Raw genomic sequence first — 18,613 nt, 5'->3', positions numbered from 1 at the left:
GCTGATTATCTCTCCTTCAGCACTTTGTACCACCGCAAATTACCTCCTACACCATCCTAACAAGCAAGAGGGATGTACTCTCTAGGAGCATATAATGAGGTGTGGACTAATGACAGCAGAATAAGGAAAGCAGACAGTGAAAAAAATAAAACAAATGCAAATCATATCACAGAAATGCACATTTAAAACTACGGCAGTAGTTTAATCATTTTCTGTCCGAAATTTCACAGTTCCAGCACTCACACAGAGAGCAGCCTTAACAACCTTTTTGGCACGTGTAGCAATTTTAAAATATGTGAATACTGAGGCAACTTCCCCTTCACGCGAGTATCCGATTTTTGCATTCATGTTCCTGGGTAACTGTGCTACTTTTAGCACTACTCATAATTAATGGTCCCAACTTCCGCTGTACGCAAAGGAACCTTCCTCAGATACTGTGGTGCAATGTTTGACAGACCTGAATAGAAACCCAAAACACAATGTAAAGCCAAAATAAAAGCTGCCCTTTTACTCTTGCTTGGCTTAGAAGCGAAGGGTGGGGAGCAGGGGAAGGAATGAGAACTGCCAGTTTCTACCAGCTACGGATCAGCCCTTGAAAGCCTCTCACGGGAAACAGGCTCAAGCAGCTGGAGAAGGCAAAGGGTCCTTCAATTACAGCACCTTTTGAAAATCCACTCACCTGAAATCCCAGGGTCTTAATTGAAAACTGAGCCTAAATTACAGCAATTCCTTCGCGCAAAGGCAAAAAAGTTGGCCTTTTCTCCTTCGGATTTTTAAAAACATACAAATATTTGTAAAAGATAAGTGATCTGTCCAAGTACTATAATACCTATATCTGCAAGCTAGGAATGGAAACATCTCCTACCTTCAAGACAAAGGAACATTATTCATTAACAACACTGAGTGATGGAAAGCAGTAAAGAATTGCAACATGCTTTATTACAAATTGCAGCCATTTTGTATAGAAGAATAGAAAAATATGTCACTGGCCCACAGAAAACTAGTAAATGAAACTAAAAATGGGAAGGGAACTAAATTTCAGTCTCGCTGTGAGTAGCTGTAGGGGATTAGTCCTGGAATTCTTTTACAAGTATGTAAAAGAGACAGAGATCCCTCTCCAAATAGTCAATTCTTTAGCAGACAGCCCGAGAGGAAGAGGAGGAGGAATCATTAGACTACATCATGGCCAGAGCTGAGCCCTGCAGAGACCTACTTCTGGGGAAGGAAACAGAAGAGGTGAACGATGCAGAGTTTCTGGAGGTGAGGCAGGGTTTCTACTGGCTACCCCAGGGACCACCACAGGAAAAGAATTTCCAGCTAAAAATCCCTTCTTTCTCAAAAGGGATCCTCCACCTACTTAGGCCTTGCAGAGAGTTGTGGTTCTGCTTTAAAAGCACTGAAGACCCTCTGACAAGTTTTTTTGGGAACTCCTGAGTTTCCCCTTCAGGCACCAATTTCTCAAAAACAAGAGCATTTTTTATTTTAATAGGGAAAAAAAGCACATAAGGAAAAGGGGTCTGCAGCAGCCTGTGTCACTGTTGCTCTTATCTGTCATTTTTCTGTCCCATTTTAGTAGGGCAGGCATCTGCAATTTCTTCCTGATACCTAGAGAGCTGCTACAGAGCCTCGTTTCCAGAACCCTAAGGGGCTCTTCCCTAAGTTTGGCTGCAGCTCTTCTACTTGCAAGTCTCTTTCTTCCCTGGTTCAAACCAATTCTGTAGGTTGGCTGAAGGCAATGCAAAACCAATTCCCATCGTTCTGGCATTGCCTCTCAGTGGTGAGGAGGGAAAAATAGATGACTCTCTTCAGGTCACTCCTTTCCTACTACTGGTTTTCCCAGCCACACCAGTGAGTCAATCCAAAACATAAATACTTAAACCTTAATAATGTTTGTAGAGGCATTTCCTAACTTTTAAGTCCTTTATTTCTAGGTACACTCCATACCTTCCCCTTCCTGGATTTTGCTTTTGTCATGGCTACAAGACTACAATGGAACTGAACATGAACACAGCTGCTGCTTGATTTTTCCCTTGCAGGACCTCTTTGTGTCAGAGAAAATGCAAAATCCTTTTTACTTCTGCAGTGAAGCTAACAGGCTTCACCTGCTCTGGCTGTACAGCCATTATGGGGAGGTATCCAGAACCTGCCAAGCTGTTATGATGAAGGGAGTCTTTGGGGCTTTTAAGCTCGCAGGGCTGTTTCAAAGAGATATTATTTTGTGGTTTAAATTTACACCTGTGTGTCTTAAGACACCAAAAAATTCTCTCTCTCTCTCCTAGATCATATCCACCTATCATTATCTATCTCCTCTAGATCATATTTAGCTACCCGAAAGAAACAAGTAATTACTAATGACTACTTTGCTTATCCTCCAGACCACAGAAAAGATGGATGTGATCCACCAAGACAGACTTTTTTGCAGCCCAATGAGGATGGAAACAGTTCTGTTAGTAGACAACTAATTCCCTCCTTCACAAAAAATGGGAGATATCCTAACCAACCTGTAAAAGTACTCCCAGCACACTGCGCTCCAGCAAGGGCTGGAAATTAGCAGTGAAAGACACTTGGTATGGAATGCGGTCCGTAAAAATCCCTCCAACTGTCTTCTGCAAGGACCTTACCTAGCTGAATAGGAAGTTTCCTGCATACACCCTTGAAACACTAACACACCTCAGCAGCATCCAGAAACAGGCAGGTTTTGGCTGTCGGCCCCCTTCCAGTGCTTACTAGAGAGAAATCACAAAGCACAGTGTGACTTAACATGCCTGGAAGAACACTGCCAGCAGCAAGCTTCCTGTGGATTGCAACTTCCTCCCTTCCCAGTACCCCCAAACAGATTAGGGAGCAGGGTGGTAGGGGATGGACAAGGAAAGCCTTGTTACAGCATTGATTTACTATGCATTACAGGGAGCAAATGATCCAGATTTCTGATAACATGGTAGCACAAGCATCACCTAGATGGCTTAAAAAAAGAAATAAATCACATGGCAAGATGCTGCTTAACTCTTAGCCCATCATTCTTTCAAGAGTAATGAATGTTAGTGCTGTTCCAGCAATGCTTTATATTGGGCTCCTTCAGGATACAAAAGAGAAAAAATTGGAGGGGCTGCTAGCGATTACATACACGCTCATTACCTTTTTATTGGAGAGAGATGACTGGTTAAAAGAAACACAGGCTGCTTCAGGAAAGACTTTTCCGAAGTTGCTGATATTGGAGGGGGCTGGGGGAGAAGACAACTTTTTTTATTTCCTAGGGGTAGAGGGAGAAGGAAAGAGTTCATCTCTCTCCTTCACCCCAATTAGTCTTGGCTTACCATACACCTGGACTGAATCTGTTCCTTAAGGAAGACACACCTAGAACAAGAGCCTCAGCATGCGGAGAGGGCAGACCAAAGGGCAGGAGGAAAAAAAAGCAGAGGTGAGGATAAGTATCTCAGTCACTTGGCAAAGCTAATCTCTCTTTGTCGTGAGCCATCTTCAGGTAGTCAGCTCTATGGTTTCCCTCTAGTGCTGCCTCCAACTCTCAGCTACACAGAGGGTAAGAAGGTAAGAATATTTGCTTGCATGGGTGTTATTTCCTGTTACCATGCAGAAATACATATTTCCATCTCTGTGGCAGACAGAGGTGGAGCTCTTGCCTCCTTTTAAATGTCAATACAAACCATAATTGCTCTCTTTCAAGATTTGTTAAAAGCAGGGAAAGAGGTCAAGGGTTGGTCAATAATAACATATTCTCTTCTTAAATCAGCACCTTATATAATTTTAGCTAGATAAGACCAGCTCTAAACTCAGGATCGACTATGCAGAACTAAAGGGGCTGGGGGCCTGACAGCACCCAGGGTTAACGTCCTGTAGAACTGAGTCTAAGCAGCTCTTACAAAAGAATCACGAATCACCAACCTGATCACAACCCAACTGCTCTGACCCTCTTAGCTGACTCTTCTTAAATCTCTTCAGGACTTAATGGCATTCGTCTGGAAAAGATTCTACTGACAGACAAAGTAGTTTCTTGCTAAAATACTTGTCCAGGCTGTTACATCTCATTGCCCTGGTATTAGCTAATGCTAGCTCACCCCACCCTCTGCATTCAGACCATTTTCCTACACCACTGCTTTGACGATATCTCTACTGTCTCAGCACGTCTTCACTCTACCAAATTAAATCCACCTCATCATGCCCAGATTTTAAACGTCCACCAAGACACGAAACCCTACCTCCAAATCAACTGATAGTATCAGTCTAATACCACTAGATATCAGCTGTATAGTTAGATTTTGAAACAGAACCTCTTCCAATATTCTTCCATACAATCTCAATATTCGTATATCATCCACATGTCTCAGTAATACAACTCTTCATCCAGTTTCAGAGCACTTACATTCTCCTTTCCCTGCTGAAAACCCCACCTAACAGTTGATTAATGCCATGTCTCTCCTCATGCTCCCCAACAATTGTCACTTAACTTGGATTGAAAGCTTTCTGTGGTGGGAACTTGTTTTCTTTTGGGGAGGGAGGGTGGATGCTCCGACTGCACAGTAACAAGCACATGACAAATGGTGCTGGCAGACACAATAACATAGATCCACAGATTACATTTACGAAACAAACTATTATTTAAAACAAAGGTACTTAAGTGCTCTTGTACTCCTAGCTCAATGGTAGAGCTGAGTGTACAGGAAAATATCCACTTTTCCAGAACTTTAAAGAGAAGACTGCTGAGATCTGCCAAGTTATGAGAGTCAAAAACTGTGAGAAAATAGTAAGTGGAGCACCCAAAATGGAAAAATGACCACGTCTGTCCTAAAAAACTAGGGAAGGAACAAAATTAATGCAATACACAGTGTATTTTTTCCACATGCTAGAACACAAACCCAAGTCCTTTCCATGTATACAGAGCAAGAGAATTTGTTGCCCTGCAGAAGCTGACACATGTGAGCCGAGCTCTGTGCCCACGCAGATCCCTTACAGCATGCGTATGCAGTTCGAAAGGAGAGCTCGCAGGGCAATGTGAATGCTCTGCTCCCCTCGCTACCTCCCCCCATACATGCCTGCCTCCCAGATGGCAAGCAGCCAAGAGACAGCTTGTCTGAGCACGCTTGATGGTACACAAAAGTCACCAAGAGCCATAATAAGTTACTGGCATCTGGGGGCAAGCCTTGCCTTTTACTAGAGGGTACTCTGTGAATCCTGTCTTGAGAAAAGCCTGAAGGCACTCTTCAAAACACAGCCTTGATATAGCCAAAGTTTTGCATGGGCAGATGCAAAGTCTTTGTCTCTCCATCTGTAGGCTCAAGGCTTAGTAGATCAAATCTATGATCAATCGCTACCTCTGTGCACTCTACTGCCTACCGTGTCAAACATTTCATAACTGCTTGTTTCAGTGGGAATACTGCTGGCTGCTTAAAATTTTAAGCAAATCAATTAAGACTACATTAAAGCATATTTGGCAAGTACTTGAGTTACATGCAATAACAATTGCTCTATTCTAAAAAGCGATCCAGTAAAAATAGCATCTTCTTACTCATGTGCCCTGTTCTATGTGCATCACAGTCATATGCTAGCTTTTGCTATTCGGAGACAGAAAGCAGGCATGGGAGATACCCATCCAACTTCTAACAATCCTTAGAAAACTTTCATGTGTCAAATACTGGCAAACATGCAAGCACCATTTTATGTATTCGTGCCACAGGCTTAGCTGCACAATGCTAAGAGGTAAGTCCATACAATCCACCTGCTACTCCCACCATAAAATGCCACGTTGTTGAAAAAGACAGACAGAAGTTAGTCTGTACAGCTGGATCATTAACAAACTCAGGTTGGACATAGCAGGGACCTTATAAAAAGGATCCAAATATCTTTTCAGTCATCTCAAGTCTTCAAGAAGGTCATAAAGATTTAACAGGTATTTCCAGGAAAGGAGATCCTACAAGACCTTTGGACAGCAGCTCTCACTGGACCTGTTCCTTCCATCTCTGCCCAGTTCTTTGTCAAAAGCAAATCAAATCTCCAACCACATCAAATTTTGCAGTCAGCGCTTTCAGTCAGACTTCTGTACACTTCCAGATGCTGCATTTCAATACCGAGTAGTCAAACAACATCCCAGGGGCTTTTTGCTTGCCATCATTCACAAACCTGCTTTAAGTGGGTTGATCACAGAGGAGAATTCACATTCAGAACATTGAGATCTCATTCTAGATTGAGATGGCTGCTCAAACTGACCAAACGAGCAAGAAGGATCCGCACTGCAAAACCCTTCCCGTATTTCCAGAACCTTGTACTTCAATAGTAACTCTCAACATCCCTAGAAAACGTGGGATTATTTCAAAGATTATGTCTGACCCGAGCAATTAGTACCACTTTTACAATACTAAAAAACAAGATTAAAAACAGCTAATAAAGGTGACCTTAATTTGTACCATAAAATTTAGGATTATTTTGACTACTTTATCTAGCAGAATGTTTTTCCACAGTAATCAGTTTCTATAACCCCCATGGATGGTCCATCTGCCTCACCAATCAGTTTCTAGTTTTGAGAAACTGTCTGACTTTTGCCTATAGGAATTACTTCTCCATGAAGTCCTATCTCCAGCTAACGTAAATCGGCACAGTTCCCCCAACCCATCACTGTGGACCAGCTGAAACTGCAGTCAAAGCTTCATATGAATGCAACTTGCTGCTTATGTTGTCACCTAGTAAATGCTGCTGGCAACCTGCTGAGGAAGTGGCTTCAAGATTTGCCCACTCTGTTTCTCGAATCTGCCTATCTAATGGCCACCAAATCAGCAGCATTCACACAGAGCAAAGAAGCCCACCAAATCAGCCAGGACCTTTTCTACTTCAGTACAGACAACACGAATTTATCAGCAACCTCCTCTAAGGCTGAAGTCCCAAAGTAATTAACTGAAGTAATACTGGCATCTAGCTATCTGCTTCTGTTGGTCAGCATCAAAAATCAGCATTAAGCGATTACAAATAGGCTGTGCCAAAAGCCAGGCCAGTGCTGAGCTGTGGGGTGCTTTGTAAACTGCTGCTGCTGATGAGCTGTACCAGTAGGTTTGAGTTCAAAGCTCAGATAGACATAGACAGCAAGGCTTGGCAGACAGAGCCGCAGACTGCCATACCTTCAGGTCCCTCCAGAGAGTTGCTTGTCTTTCTAACCTCTCTTTATCATGACTATTAATCATCTACTGGATTAATCAATTTAACAAACAATAAACTTCTCACATCATATGAATTTTACAATCAAGAGTTTGTTCAAGTAGTAGGACATGCCCTCCAGCTGGGAGGGTATCTTGAAGGGCAAGAGAAGAGACAGCTCTGCAGCAAGGAAGAGGACATTGAACCAGGTCAAGATGGGCAGGGAGGGCAGAGCAAAGGGGAGACAGGTGTAGGAAGAGGATAGAGGCAGAAGGGGATGAAGTGTTCAGAGAACGGGTGTTCATTTTAGTCTGTAACTGTAAATCATGGGGCTTTTGCCTTTTTTACTCCTTTAGAATTATCATCAGCAAGACAAAATTTAAAGTAACTGTACTCCTGATGCAACTATTCCTGAACATCTCTAGCTGGGCAACGGGGTAGTCGTCCCACGGTACCAAGCCACTTACTACTACAAGCCATTTGCTCTCTCCAGAAACAATGAAAAAGTGCCCAAAACTAAAGCCAAAGACAAACACAGAAAGAAAAAACGTGAATCTACTACACTCCACATATATCTCTTACGCACCTCAGCTGTAAGAGGTAGTTGATGGTAAAGAGTCTTGTACAGCATCAGAAATATATCAAGAAACCAGACTAAGTAACTTAGCAGTTTCATCTGGAATCAGACTAAACGCATAATTTGGTTGAAGGCAATGCAAATCTTGAGTGTATAGAGAGAAGAAAGACTCCTTAGTTGTCTACAGAACAGAAACTCTAAGGCCAGAATAAGAAATTCTCTTCTTGTATGGGTTAAGTTTGCCTTTTAAGACCCTCATCCCACCAGGATGCGTATGTACTTAAATTTACTCAGTGAAGAAATTTACTTGTGCATTTTTGACAATTTCCCTACTGGAAACTACTTATTTTATGTATGGCAATATCCACGTGCCATCTCTTATCTCATAGACTTTAGCAAATGCTGTAAACATAAAAGACAGTTTCTGTTACACCTGCTTTTCAGGAGACTGACTGCATATTATCACTATGCTAGATAGACCTTGGAGCCTCAGCAATGCAAGTTCTGCCTTTGTAACAGCAATGGGATTTCGTGATAAAAAGCAGGCACAATGACTGGACAGCCAAATTATTTCTGAAGCATTTTCTCATTCCATTTTAATAAATGTACAGTTGGTACAAGCAGCTCTTGAATTCACACTAGCAACAGAGAGGCTCATTGAAAAATGGACCAGTTCAGTGAATAAGTAAGGCAAGTCTACCACAAATCCTGTACGGGTATAGAGGAAGGGAGAATACTGCAAAGCAAGGGACTAGCAAGCTATGCAATTAGCTCAGAGCAAAATGGATCTTAGTGAACAAAGTCATAAAGGTCAGTAAGTAACACGCATCCCATGTAAATAGGAACATAATTTGAGGAATGGATTACAGTACAAAACAGTTGGTAATTTGCTTTGCAAACTAATTTCACCCTCTGTTAATAAGAAGGCTTGTGCGAGCATCTACAAAGCTTCTCCTGAAAAGTGAAGCAACTCCTCTGGATTTCAGGTTTGTGAGATGCACAGACTTGCAATCAAAGAGGGTGCTACAGGAGATAAGAAGCATGAAAAACAAAAAAATCAATGGGTAGATAGAGAGGAAGAGATCTAAAATAATGCTCTCTCTGAAGGAAAAGTATCCACCATACATTGCAATTGTCAGTCACCAACTGACTTAGGCAAACTCCAGACTAGGTACCACTGTTGCCCTCTGAGGATTTCACAGTGACTATGGAGAGGAAGTAGATAGTAAAGATAAAGAACGCACTGGGGTAAGAAACAAGTCTTCATTAGTTCTACTATTCCTGGGAAGAAACTTGTCTTGCAGTCACTGCTTAGGAGATTAGCTAGTCATGCTCCACTGCAAATTATATTTCTAAGAATGCCTCATCTCAAGTCCTAATAGCACTACTATTCAATTCTATAATCAGCCAGCATTACATCAGAAACCTTTTCTAAACACTAGTGAGCCTATCCAGCATACAAAGAACGGCTCAGAAACACACAGGTTAAGTCTTTATTACAGCATCAGAGGTGCGCTGTCCCAGACATGCATCACAGATCTCTGCCTTTGCCCTCCTCATGAAAGCTGGTGTCTGCTGAACATGTAGCACAGAAATGGCTGCAATTCAACTGAGGATCCAGGCTTTATTTCTTGTCCCATGAATGATGCATAAAGTCATCAAAATGCAAAGGAAAATATATTTATTCATTCTCACTATCATAACTAGTTTGCAATCTGGCAGTTAACTTCTGTTTTCAGTCCTGGCTTTCTCTCAACTGCCTAAAAGTTACCTCCTTTATCATTGTTCGAGGCTACCCCTTCCCTTGCACATTTAACTGAAGAGCCTGGAAATGCCTTCTTTCCTTCCTCCAGTAAAATTCTTCACCTCCTACTGCTTACTCATACCACTGTATCCTACTCACACTAGTACCTCAGCTGATTTGTGTAGCAACAAACCGTTAGCTGAGAGCATGCAATTATTTTGCTAGAGGAAAATCCAAGAGAAAGCTTCTATTTACATAGATTACAATTCGTCTTTCTTTATGTTTCTGAAACAGCATTATTAAAAGCCTCTTTCTTGCTTTTACTAGGTTATTTGCAGAAAAGCAAATCAACTCAGCTAAAATCCCCTCTAGGAGGGGAAAAAAAAGGAAAGAAAAAGCCACAAAAACAGGGCAGAGGAGAGCAAACGAGTGGGAGAATGGAGAGAAGTAATGACCTGAAGGTTCAGCTGAAGAGCATGAGCTAGCAAGGTTCCACGTTATATAGAGACAGATAGGACTGCACTAGAGACAGGCTACAATCCACACCAAATGTCTTCCTCACGCCCTTTTCCTTTTCACTCACATACTCCCTGCAAGCATATTAGATCCTGTAATTGAATGCAGAGTTCACTTCTGCCCAAGTTCAGTTCCCCTGTCCACCTGCTTTCTTCATCCAGGAGCAGCACATATTAGTGCGAATTCTTGCTGCTCCGAGTAATGAACCTGCTCTTTAATGCCAAGTTTAGCTCATGCTGCACGGAGAGCATGCAGCTACTGACAGCAACTCCCTCATCATTCTCTTTGTAGTCCTTCTGCCACAGGACCCTTCTGGAGAGAGAAAGAGGACCCTACGCAAAGGTGAGGGAACATACAACCTACCCAAGGCAAAAGCCACTACGGGTGAGATCTGTAGATCTAATCTGCTTCAGGCTCTCCTGAAGGTATCTCTCAGACCATATTTCACCTCATTTATGCAGGTCAGTACAGCAGTTTCCAACCCTACCTGCTGTGGGGAACTGGTATTTTCCAGGATGGCATTTCTACAGCTGCAGCCTAATGTGGGGCCCCTCCTTTCCCCCCCAATCCCATTGACCTGACATAGCAGACAATTCCTCTTACAGAACAGTATCAGTTCTTATATATTGGGAAAAAGAGAGCTACATATCTTATACATCATGACCCTGTCTGTTAACATTTTTATAGCTCAGTGCCCAATTCCCCATCTCCTCTCTGTTTCTGGGTTGTCCTGGCCGAATTCTCCTCTCAGTTACTTGATGCAAATCAAGCTCTTGTGGTAAGTGGAATTGTTCTGGATGCACATAAGATGAGCTAGACTTTGTCATAAAAGTGATCAGGCTGGGTCAGACTAAAAGTCTAGCCCTTTATGCCACTGCTTAAGAAACAGTGTGAGAGGCTGTAGCGAGGTGGGGGTCGGTCTCTTCTCCCAAGTAACTAGCGATAGGACGAGAGAAAATGGCCTCAAGTTGCACCAAGGGAGGTTTAGATTGGACATTAGGAAAAATTTCTTTACTGAAAGAGTGGTCAGGCCTTGGAACAGGCTGCCCAGGGAAGTGGTTGAATCGCCATCCCTGGAAGTATTTAAAAGACGTGTAGATGAGGCGCTTAGGGACATGGTGTAGTGGTCATGGTGGTGTTGGGTTGACAGTTGGACTTGATGATCTTAAAGGTCTTTTCTAACCCTAATGATTCTATGGTTCTATGAGAGCAGGCGTACATGAATTGATCCTTCCTTGGCAGGTTAGGAATGACCCAAGGTTCAAAGCTGCACCTGCGGAACTGTGTGTTATATGAAAAACTATTTCCTTTTTTTATTTTAAACACAAAACCGTACAGCTTCATTGCCTTGTACCTAGTTCCTTTTTCACCTTCTCCAAATCATTCATCAGTGTCTAAGGATTCTTTCCATGGTCATCTCTTTTCCAAGCTAAAGAATCAGAATCTTTGTAACCTGCCCTTAGAGGACACACTGCGTCTCTGACCAGCAGACTGCCCTTTATTATTCTTTCCAGTCCTGTCCCTTTTTTGGGGTGTGGCAAGCAAAACTGCAGGGAGCATACAAAATACAAGAGCAATATGCAATGATATAGAAACAAAGGTCTTTCTTGCCTTGTTCTGAGCTCTTCCTCATAGTTCCTGAATTCCTATTTGCTATTTTGACCACCACCAACCAGACAGTTTCAGAGGACTTCAAAATTACTCCATTTTCTAGCCCTTTTCTCCACCTTTGCCTTTGGCACCCCAGAACTACTCCCTCCACATTCTCTGCGTGCTTTGAGCAAATAATTGAGGGCTGAGTTGTTCAACTGTTAATCTGCAAAGGTAAATACCTGTATCCATTCAAAGGCAACAGCTTTCATGAGAAATAACCCACAATGGGATTGCTCAGTCCCAACCTCTGACACTCTCTTGTGCACAGAAAAGGGAGTCCTTGCCTCACAGATCATACAGTTTGGACAAAAAGACAGACACCAGAGAGATGGGACAGGACACAAGAGGGTAAAGCTGTCTCAGCCAGGACAGCAGAGAAAGTTGGCACCAGAACCAGACACAGTATCCCTAACAAACCCAGAAACTCAATACTCAGTGTACTGAGCAGTAGCCCTTCAACAGCTCTACTATCTCTGTAGCACTTTCAGAGTCCAATGGGCAAAACAAAACCTTATGGTACTATCCAGATACCTAGGTCTGCACTCACTAGCAAGCCTGCACAGATGATGTTTTGGACAAAAACTTCTCCAGGGTTATCAGCTGAACAACCTGCACCTCTGCAACTCTGACACCACCTCAGTGCCTTACTCTGAGCTTCTCACTGCTGCTCTCCTCCCATAACCCCTGTGACACAGCGATACTGGGAAGCACAAGAGACTGCCTCCGAACAGCTTGCCCTGGCGTCATACACTGAGTTGTAAAGGAGGGGAATAAAGCTACACAGCCTCCTTGGGTGTTACCCACCGTGCTTGGACATCTCAGGAAAAAAAAAAAAAACACAAAAACCTCTCAAGAACTCCATTCTATAATTTCCATTTAGGCAGTAAACATGGGATCTTACAACATCACTACAGACTTTGTCAGTACCTTCCAGTAGTATGTTAGGAAATGCATCTAATGTGTAACTCTTGTCATTTGCTCACTTGCCTTCTCTTCTTGGTGCAGAAAGCACATGAACTTCCAAAGCACCATTCCTTTCCTTTGCCCATACATCACCACCACCTGACAAGTTTTATCCCTATGATGGGATTTGATTGCATTGAAACAGCCAATTTATATTCATCAATGTCCTCCCTGAGCTTCTAAGTCTTCCAAGTATTTTAAAGGATAAGGCCAAACACTCATGGGATTGTATCTAAATTGGTTGACCTGAAAGCACTTCTGAATTTCCAGGTACGCTCTTATCCTACAACCAAATTTCATCCAAGGGAAATGCAGTGACACACCAAGTTTATACTGTATCTTGATTCCTGCCTCATATGGGTTCATTTCTAAAAGCAGGGAGGGGAAAACAACCACATAACCTTCAATCATATCCACTCTCCACTTAGTCTGAATACACCCAAAGATACTTCAGTGCGGTGACATTCTTTGTTGCCATAGCTTCGTTTTGGGGTCTCCAATTCCCACAGTGGAATGCACCTTCTGAACTCAGCTCACAGTCTCCCTATACGATGCCTGAGGAGCGTAGCATATCTGTTCAAAATGAGAACTTGCAGTCCAAAACAGACTCCTCGCCTTAGATAGCTATATTATTCCCTTGGAGAGGGATCATTGACTACCTATCTTGTTAAAGACAGATGCAATGAACTGTGACTTTTTCAAATGTAGCAATCTAGGTACTACAGGAAAGCTCTGAGCAGTGGTTGAAAGCAGAGGAGCACACACTGCCATCAAGCTGTATGCAGCTGCGGGGGTGGGACGGTGGTGGTGCGTCAAGAAGGGAAGCCCCATCTTCCGAAGTTGTGCTGTTGATGAGCAAGAAAGAAGGCTATAGATGTTACAGCCCAACAAGAAGGCTGACACATGAATGGGGATGGGAGACCTGCGTTCCAGTCTGGAATCCCGTAATTGCTGATGCATTTTTGCAGTAAATGTTCACTAAATAACATGCAGAACTGGTACCAAGACCAAAGGCTGGGGTTCAGGTCTTACTCCTCTCTGTCCTGTGTGCACCTCCACCACTGGTCTTATCCATCTCCTCTGCTATGACCCGATGTGACAGTTTCAACTGGAGAGGTAGATGCATATCTCTGCCCTGCTTCCAACTGGCAGCTCTTTCCAAGCCGCATGTCTGAGTCCCTCAAGCTAAGGAGCTATTGAAGAAAACAAGAGCATTGATGGAAGCACACACTATTTTTGAATGACAGGGTTTGTTACTTCTTTGCTCCACAGGCAATTAAGTGTGCTGAAAACCCATCTATTAGATCACATTCCCTGGAAACTTAGATGTGGAGACATCTAGTCTGAGCCTGGAGTGGGTGTAGGAATAAGACAAAGTTGAATAACTGAATACCTGTCAAAAGAGTTATACTTTTCAGCACACCAGCATGATAGGTACCTACACTGAAACCCACTTCAAAGCTGTCCTTTGGATGGTCCTGAACTCACTTTAACATTCCTGGCAGAGTTGGCATAGCACATCTATGAGCTCACCATTTCTCAAGTCTCTGAGGAAACACATGGCAGCATTCAATATCCGTTGGAGTTGGGTAGGCACTGAAGGCTTTCCACCCAAGTATATAACATTGCTGAAATTCAGAGGATTGCTTTGATAGAAGTTGGTCACAAGCTACAAATAACATCAGTCTTATGGCAGTTAACCTTGATGCCACACCCCAGAATGCCCTAACCTCCTTTGTGTCTCTAGTCCCCTTGAGGATTACCAAGGGATAAGGCCAGAGTCATTGTCATTTTATGTCAGCAAGGCTCCAATTCTTAGTAAAAAATATTCTCCTGTAGGTAGATCCAGGGTCTCATAGCATGAGCCCACTACAGAAGAGCCATAGGACAGTAGAACTTGCAGGAGGAGACCAGCAACAAATGTATGTATGCACTTTCCAAAGCCTATAAACAGCAGGAAAGGCATTAGACCAAACTTCATTAAACACTTACTATGAAAGAACTCCATGATATAATTAGCACTTTTTTGCTCAGGAATCTCAAAGACACCACAGGTCTGAGCTGCAGGGGATCCAACAGAACTGTGTGGGATTACCCGCATGCATACATTATCTGGTGGGTGCTGTCAGTCTCTCACTGTCCTGTGCAATAAACACTGGGGGGGAAGAAATCACCATTTCTCTCTTCCCCTTTACCTCTGCTGCAGAAGAGCAAAACGAAAAAAATTTTTGAGAACACTGTTGCAGAGATCAAAAGCCTTTTTCTACAGGCTCTGACCTAGTTCTTTCATTCTTACTAGAGGGAAAAAAAAAAACACTTAAAGGAACATTGTCAAAACTGTTAGGTCTAAAAATAGACTTACCTTGGCAGTGCTCCCATCTAGATGGGCTCATATTAAGGAGTGCAAACTCACTTTCCCCATAAACACACCAATCCTTTCATCAATCAGGAAGCACTGGTACTACGCAGCCCAAAGGACCTCCCAGGCCACATAATCTCTTTTGGGACATTCAGGTATGTATTATATATAACTGGCAAGGAACTATAGTATCCTCCAAATTCCTATTTCATATTTGCAAATCCATCACTGTCAGCTATCCCAGTAAAAAATTTGGGATATTTTCCTTAAGTAAACCACTGGACATTAGTTGCCATAACTAAACTCCAGCACACCATGCTAAGACAGCATTAAAATAATCAAATTTGAGGAAAATTTCAACAGTTTGTTAGATTAAATGAAATCAGAATTTTTCAAAGATTCTCCACAAACTAGAAGTTACAAAATATTTTCACTTTAGCCACACAGAGCATTTCTGAAAGGAGAAACAAAGAGTCTCTGGGTTAGTGGCTGAGACTGACAAACGGGTAGCTTCCACAGACCAACAGCCGTGGCGGAGCTGGTGGGGCAGCGGATGTTGGCTCCGCCAGGAACTCCCATGCTCCAGGATCTGTGGTTCCCTTGCGCCCCAGGGACCTCTCCACTCCCTGCCAGTTGCATCCCAGAGCCACACACTTGTGAGTCTGCACAAGAAGCCAGTTGGCCCAGCTGTCCAGAAGCCTTGTTACACTCTACAAAAAGGTCTGAAGACCCAGGAAGCCCATCCTAGCTGAGCTCCCAGCCAACTACCGCAGAGACTGGAAGGCCAGACAACCTCAGCTCAAACCAGGTTTTCAGGGCTTTCCTTATTTGCAAGCTTCCAGAGCTGATATACAGCAGGTTATGCTCTCAGGATCCCAAGCAGCAAACCAGGAAAATGTTTTTCTGATGAAAACAAACAAATCAAATAACTAGGGGAAAAAAAAAAAAAGCAGTCTGTGTTTCCTGAGTCCAAGACATTTTGAGTTCAGAAAATTGGCATTTGTCTACAAAACTATCAGTTTAGAAGATTCAACGGCAACTTTACTTTTGACTAGAGTAGGAGCCACACACTGTGGTGACCAGAGCCATGAGGGACAAGCAACCTCTCAGCTTCCCAAACAGAAGCTGTAATGCTACATGTTACCTGCCAAAAGTCATAGTTCATGAAAAGAACACGGCTCACACCCAGGGCTCCAATCGGCAGAAGATGCGTTAAGATAAAAGCATGCTTTTAAGCACAGTCACACAAAGAAATATAATTCCAACAGAAAATGATGGATAAGAAAAGGCCTTAAATGTGCACGTAGTATGTTCACACAAGGCAGTCACAGCCACACGGCTATTTGTGCTGAAGAAGTAAGTAGTCATCTTGCTGTGCTAGTGCAAGGGTAATAGAATTATGCAAAGGCAAGAAAGTTGAGGGAGAAAAACCCAAAATGGGAGGAAAGCAGAACATACAGACAAGAAAGCCTGTTCTGAGAGAACATAGCCAGGATGCATCCTGGGGGAAGGAAATGGGAAGAAGGAGTTAAGGAAAAAAAATCCCATCTCAGAAGAAGGGAAAGGCACTGCTTCCCAAAGCTTTAGCAGAGCTTTCCTTCATTAATATTTACGAAGCTTTTAGAGATTCTCAGATGGAAGGCACTGCAGATATGACAGGAATTATTACAGACCTGAAAAGATCTAGCAAACAGACTGAGAAGGACTTCAAGTGAATAAAGGAGGGTGACATTAGAGAGCACACTGAAATAGGGGTCGCTGCTGGCATATGAACCATCTGGTGTATGGCAGTCCGTTCTATTTACTTACTTACCCACTACTGGGCACGCATGCCCAGTTCATGTTGCTAAGTTTTTGCCACCGAAGAAGCAATGTTTTTATTCAGGACCACTACCTGCCTTCTTTATATCATTACAGTCTTCAAAACTGCCATTCAGTAAAGCAGCCTGTGCATAAGAAATCTGTTTGACTCATGGAGAGGCTTACGGCTTAGGATGGACAACTTTGGATGTACACAGACGTCTTTTGAGACATAGTGGTTTTGTTTACCTTTATTTGAGTTTGCCTAGGAAGCTGGTTTTCAGGGATGTTAAGCTGCCCACTGCCTTCAGTAAGCCCAAGTTTTTGCTGGACTGTCATTTGCGCTGCTCACTTGGGTACTCAGCAAAAGACAGCTTCAGCATGATTTTCAGCAATAAAGCAAGTGGTCTCTGATGGAACTATAGATCTCAGCACATCTGAGAAACAAAGCTCAAGGCAGTCTCAAGATGAGCACGCCAAAAAACCCAACATACCCCAAATTAGGCATAAGAGAGGGGTCAGATGGTTGGTTTTCATACTGTGGACTTCTGAAACTTTCCCAAGGGCACAGAAGAAAGCAAGATGGGACACGAACCCCAGGATTCTCAATGTCTAGCTCTAAAGCACTAAAAAAAAGTGAATTTTGGAAGCGGACAGCAGGAAAGTGGATTTGCCTTTTCCCATACACCTAGTCGCATCCCTCCTCCAACTTCCCAAAAGCCCCATGGAAAGGAAACATACAGTCAACATCAGACTGCCGCAGGAGCCCCCAGCATCTATTGGGAGACCTCAGCAAAGCATCCACCTTTCCAGCTCTTGGTAGGCACCACCTCAATTACCGGTACTTCCCCAGGAGCCGGGCACCTCACGAACACCTCACAGCTCCCGGCTCCCCCGGACCGCGGCACCTCGGCCCTCGGGCTTCTGCATCTCCTACGGGGTGAAGGAGGGGCCAGGCACACCCCGGCGCCCACAGCTCTGCGCCCACGCGGGAGGACTGCCGGGGGTGCTTGAGCTTCGTGGGTATGACGGCCTCAGGCCACGTCGGGGATTTGGGCGGCACGGAGGGACGGCGGCGCCTCGGCTCCTGCGGGAGACCGCCGGCGGGGCGGAGAAGACGCCCGGCAAGCTGAGCGGGGCCGCCGGGGCCACTTCGGCGGGAGACGGCGCAGGTCTGCCGCCCCTGCCGGGAGAGGCGGCACCTCCGGGCCCGCCGGGAAGTTGCCGGACTGAAGCCTCCCGCTGCCGCAGGCTGCGCGGGCAGCCCCCGCTGCCTCCCCCGCCGCCGCCGGCCACCACCGGCGGGCGCCCTTCCCACGGGCCGCCGCGGCCCGACCCCGCACCACCTGGCCCAAGGGCAGGCGCGGCGCTGGGGGCGGCCGGGCCGAGGGGGACGGGAGGCGGCCGGGCGCCCCGCGGGCAAGGCCGGTGCCAGCGGGCGGCAGAGCGGCCCCGCCGCCGCCGCCTCAGGCCCCGCCGGCGGGGACAGTCTCCCCCCTCCCCGCCGAGCCGGGCCGGCCCCGCCGCGGCGCAGGTGAGTGCCCGGGGGAGGAGACAGGGGAGGGACCCCGGGGGCGGCGGCAGGGGACGCGGAGCCCTTACCTTCCACCGCCATCCTCCCGGCCTCGCATAGTGCGCCGGCCGCCGACCCAGCCCCGGCGGCGCTGCCCCGGCCGCCCCCCCGCCCGCGCGCGGGCTCCGCTCATCTGCAGCCGCGGCGATCAACCTGCAGCGCTCCCGCTGACAGGCGGGCGGGGCCGCGCGCCCGCCCCGCGGCACCCTGGGAAATGTAGTCCCGGGCGGGCCGGCCGGCCTGCCCCAGGCCCGCCATCCCCGGGGGGCTGTGAGCGCCTGGCCGAAGCAC

General features: G+C 45.1%; 1 protein-coding gene across 1 annotated transcript in view; it reads right to left on the bottom strand.

Moving 5' to 3' along the window:
- SAMD12 (sterile alpha motif domain containing 12) overlaps positions 1-18,382 on the bottom strand; it is a 98,611-nt gene extending 80,229 nt beyond the window's left edge. Inside the window, exon 1 of the mRNA XM_075144529.1 lies at positions 18,352-18,382. Within this exon, the coding sequence (XP_075000630.1) occupies positions 18,352-18,364 (13 nt within the window). The 5' untranslated portion in view covers positions 18,365-18,382. The remainder of the gene's footprint in view (positions 1-18,351) is intronic.
- Between the last annotated feature and the right edge of the window lie 231 nt (positions 18,383-18,613).

This window comes from Calonectris borealis, chromosome 2 (assembly GCF_964195595.1).
Source record: "Calonectris borealis chromosome 2, bCalBor7.hap1.2, whole genome shotgun sequence".
Classification (NCBI taxonomy): Eukaryota; Metazoa; Chordata; class Aves; order Procellariiformes; family Procellariidae; genus Calonectris; species Calonectris borealis.
The sequence above is the reverse complement of the archived record's forward strand: the minus strand, read 5'-3'. Positions and strand labels throughout refer to the sequence as shown.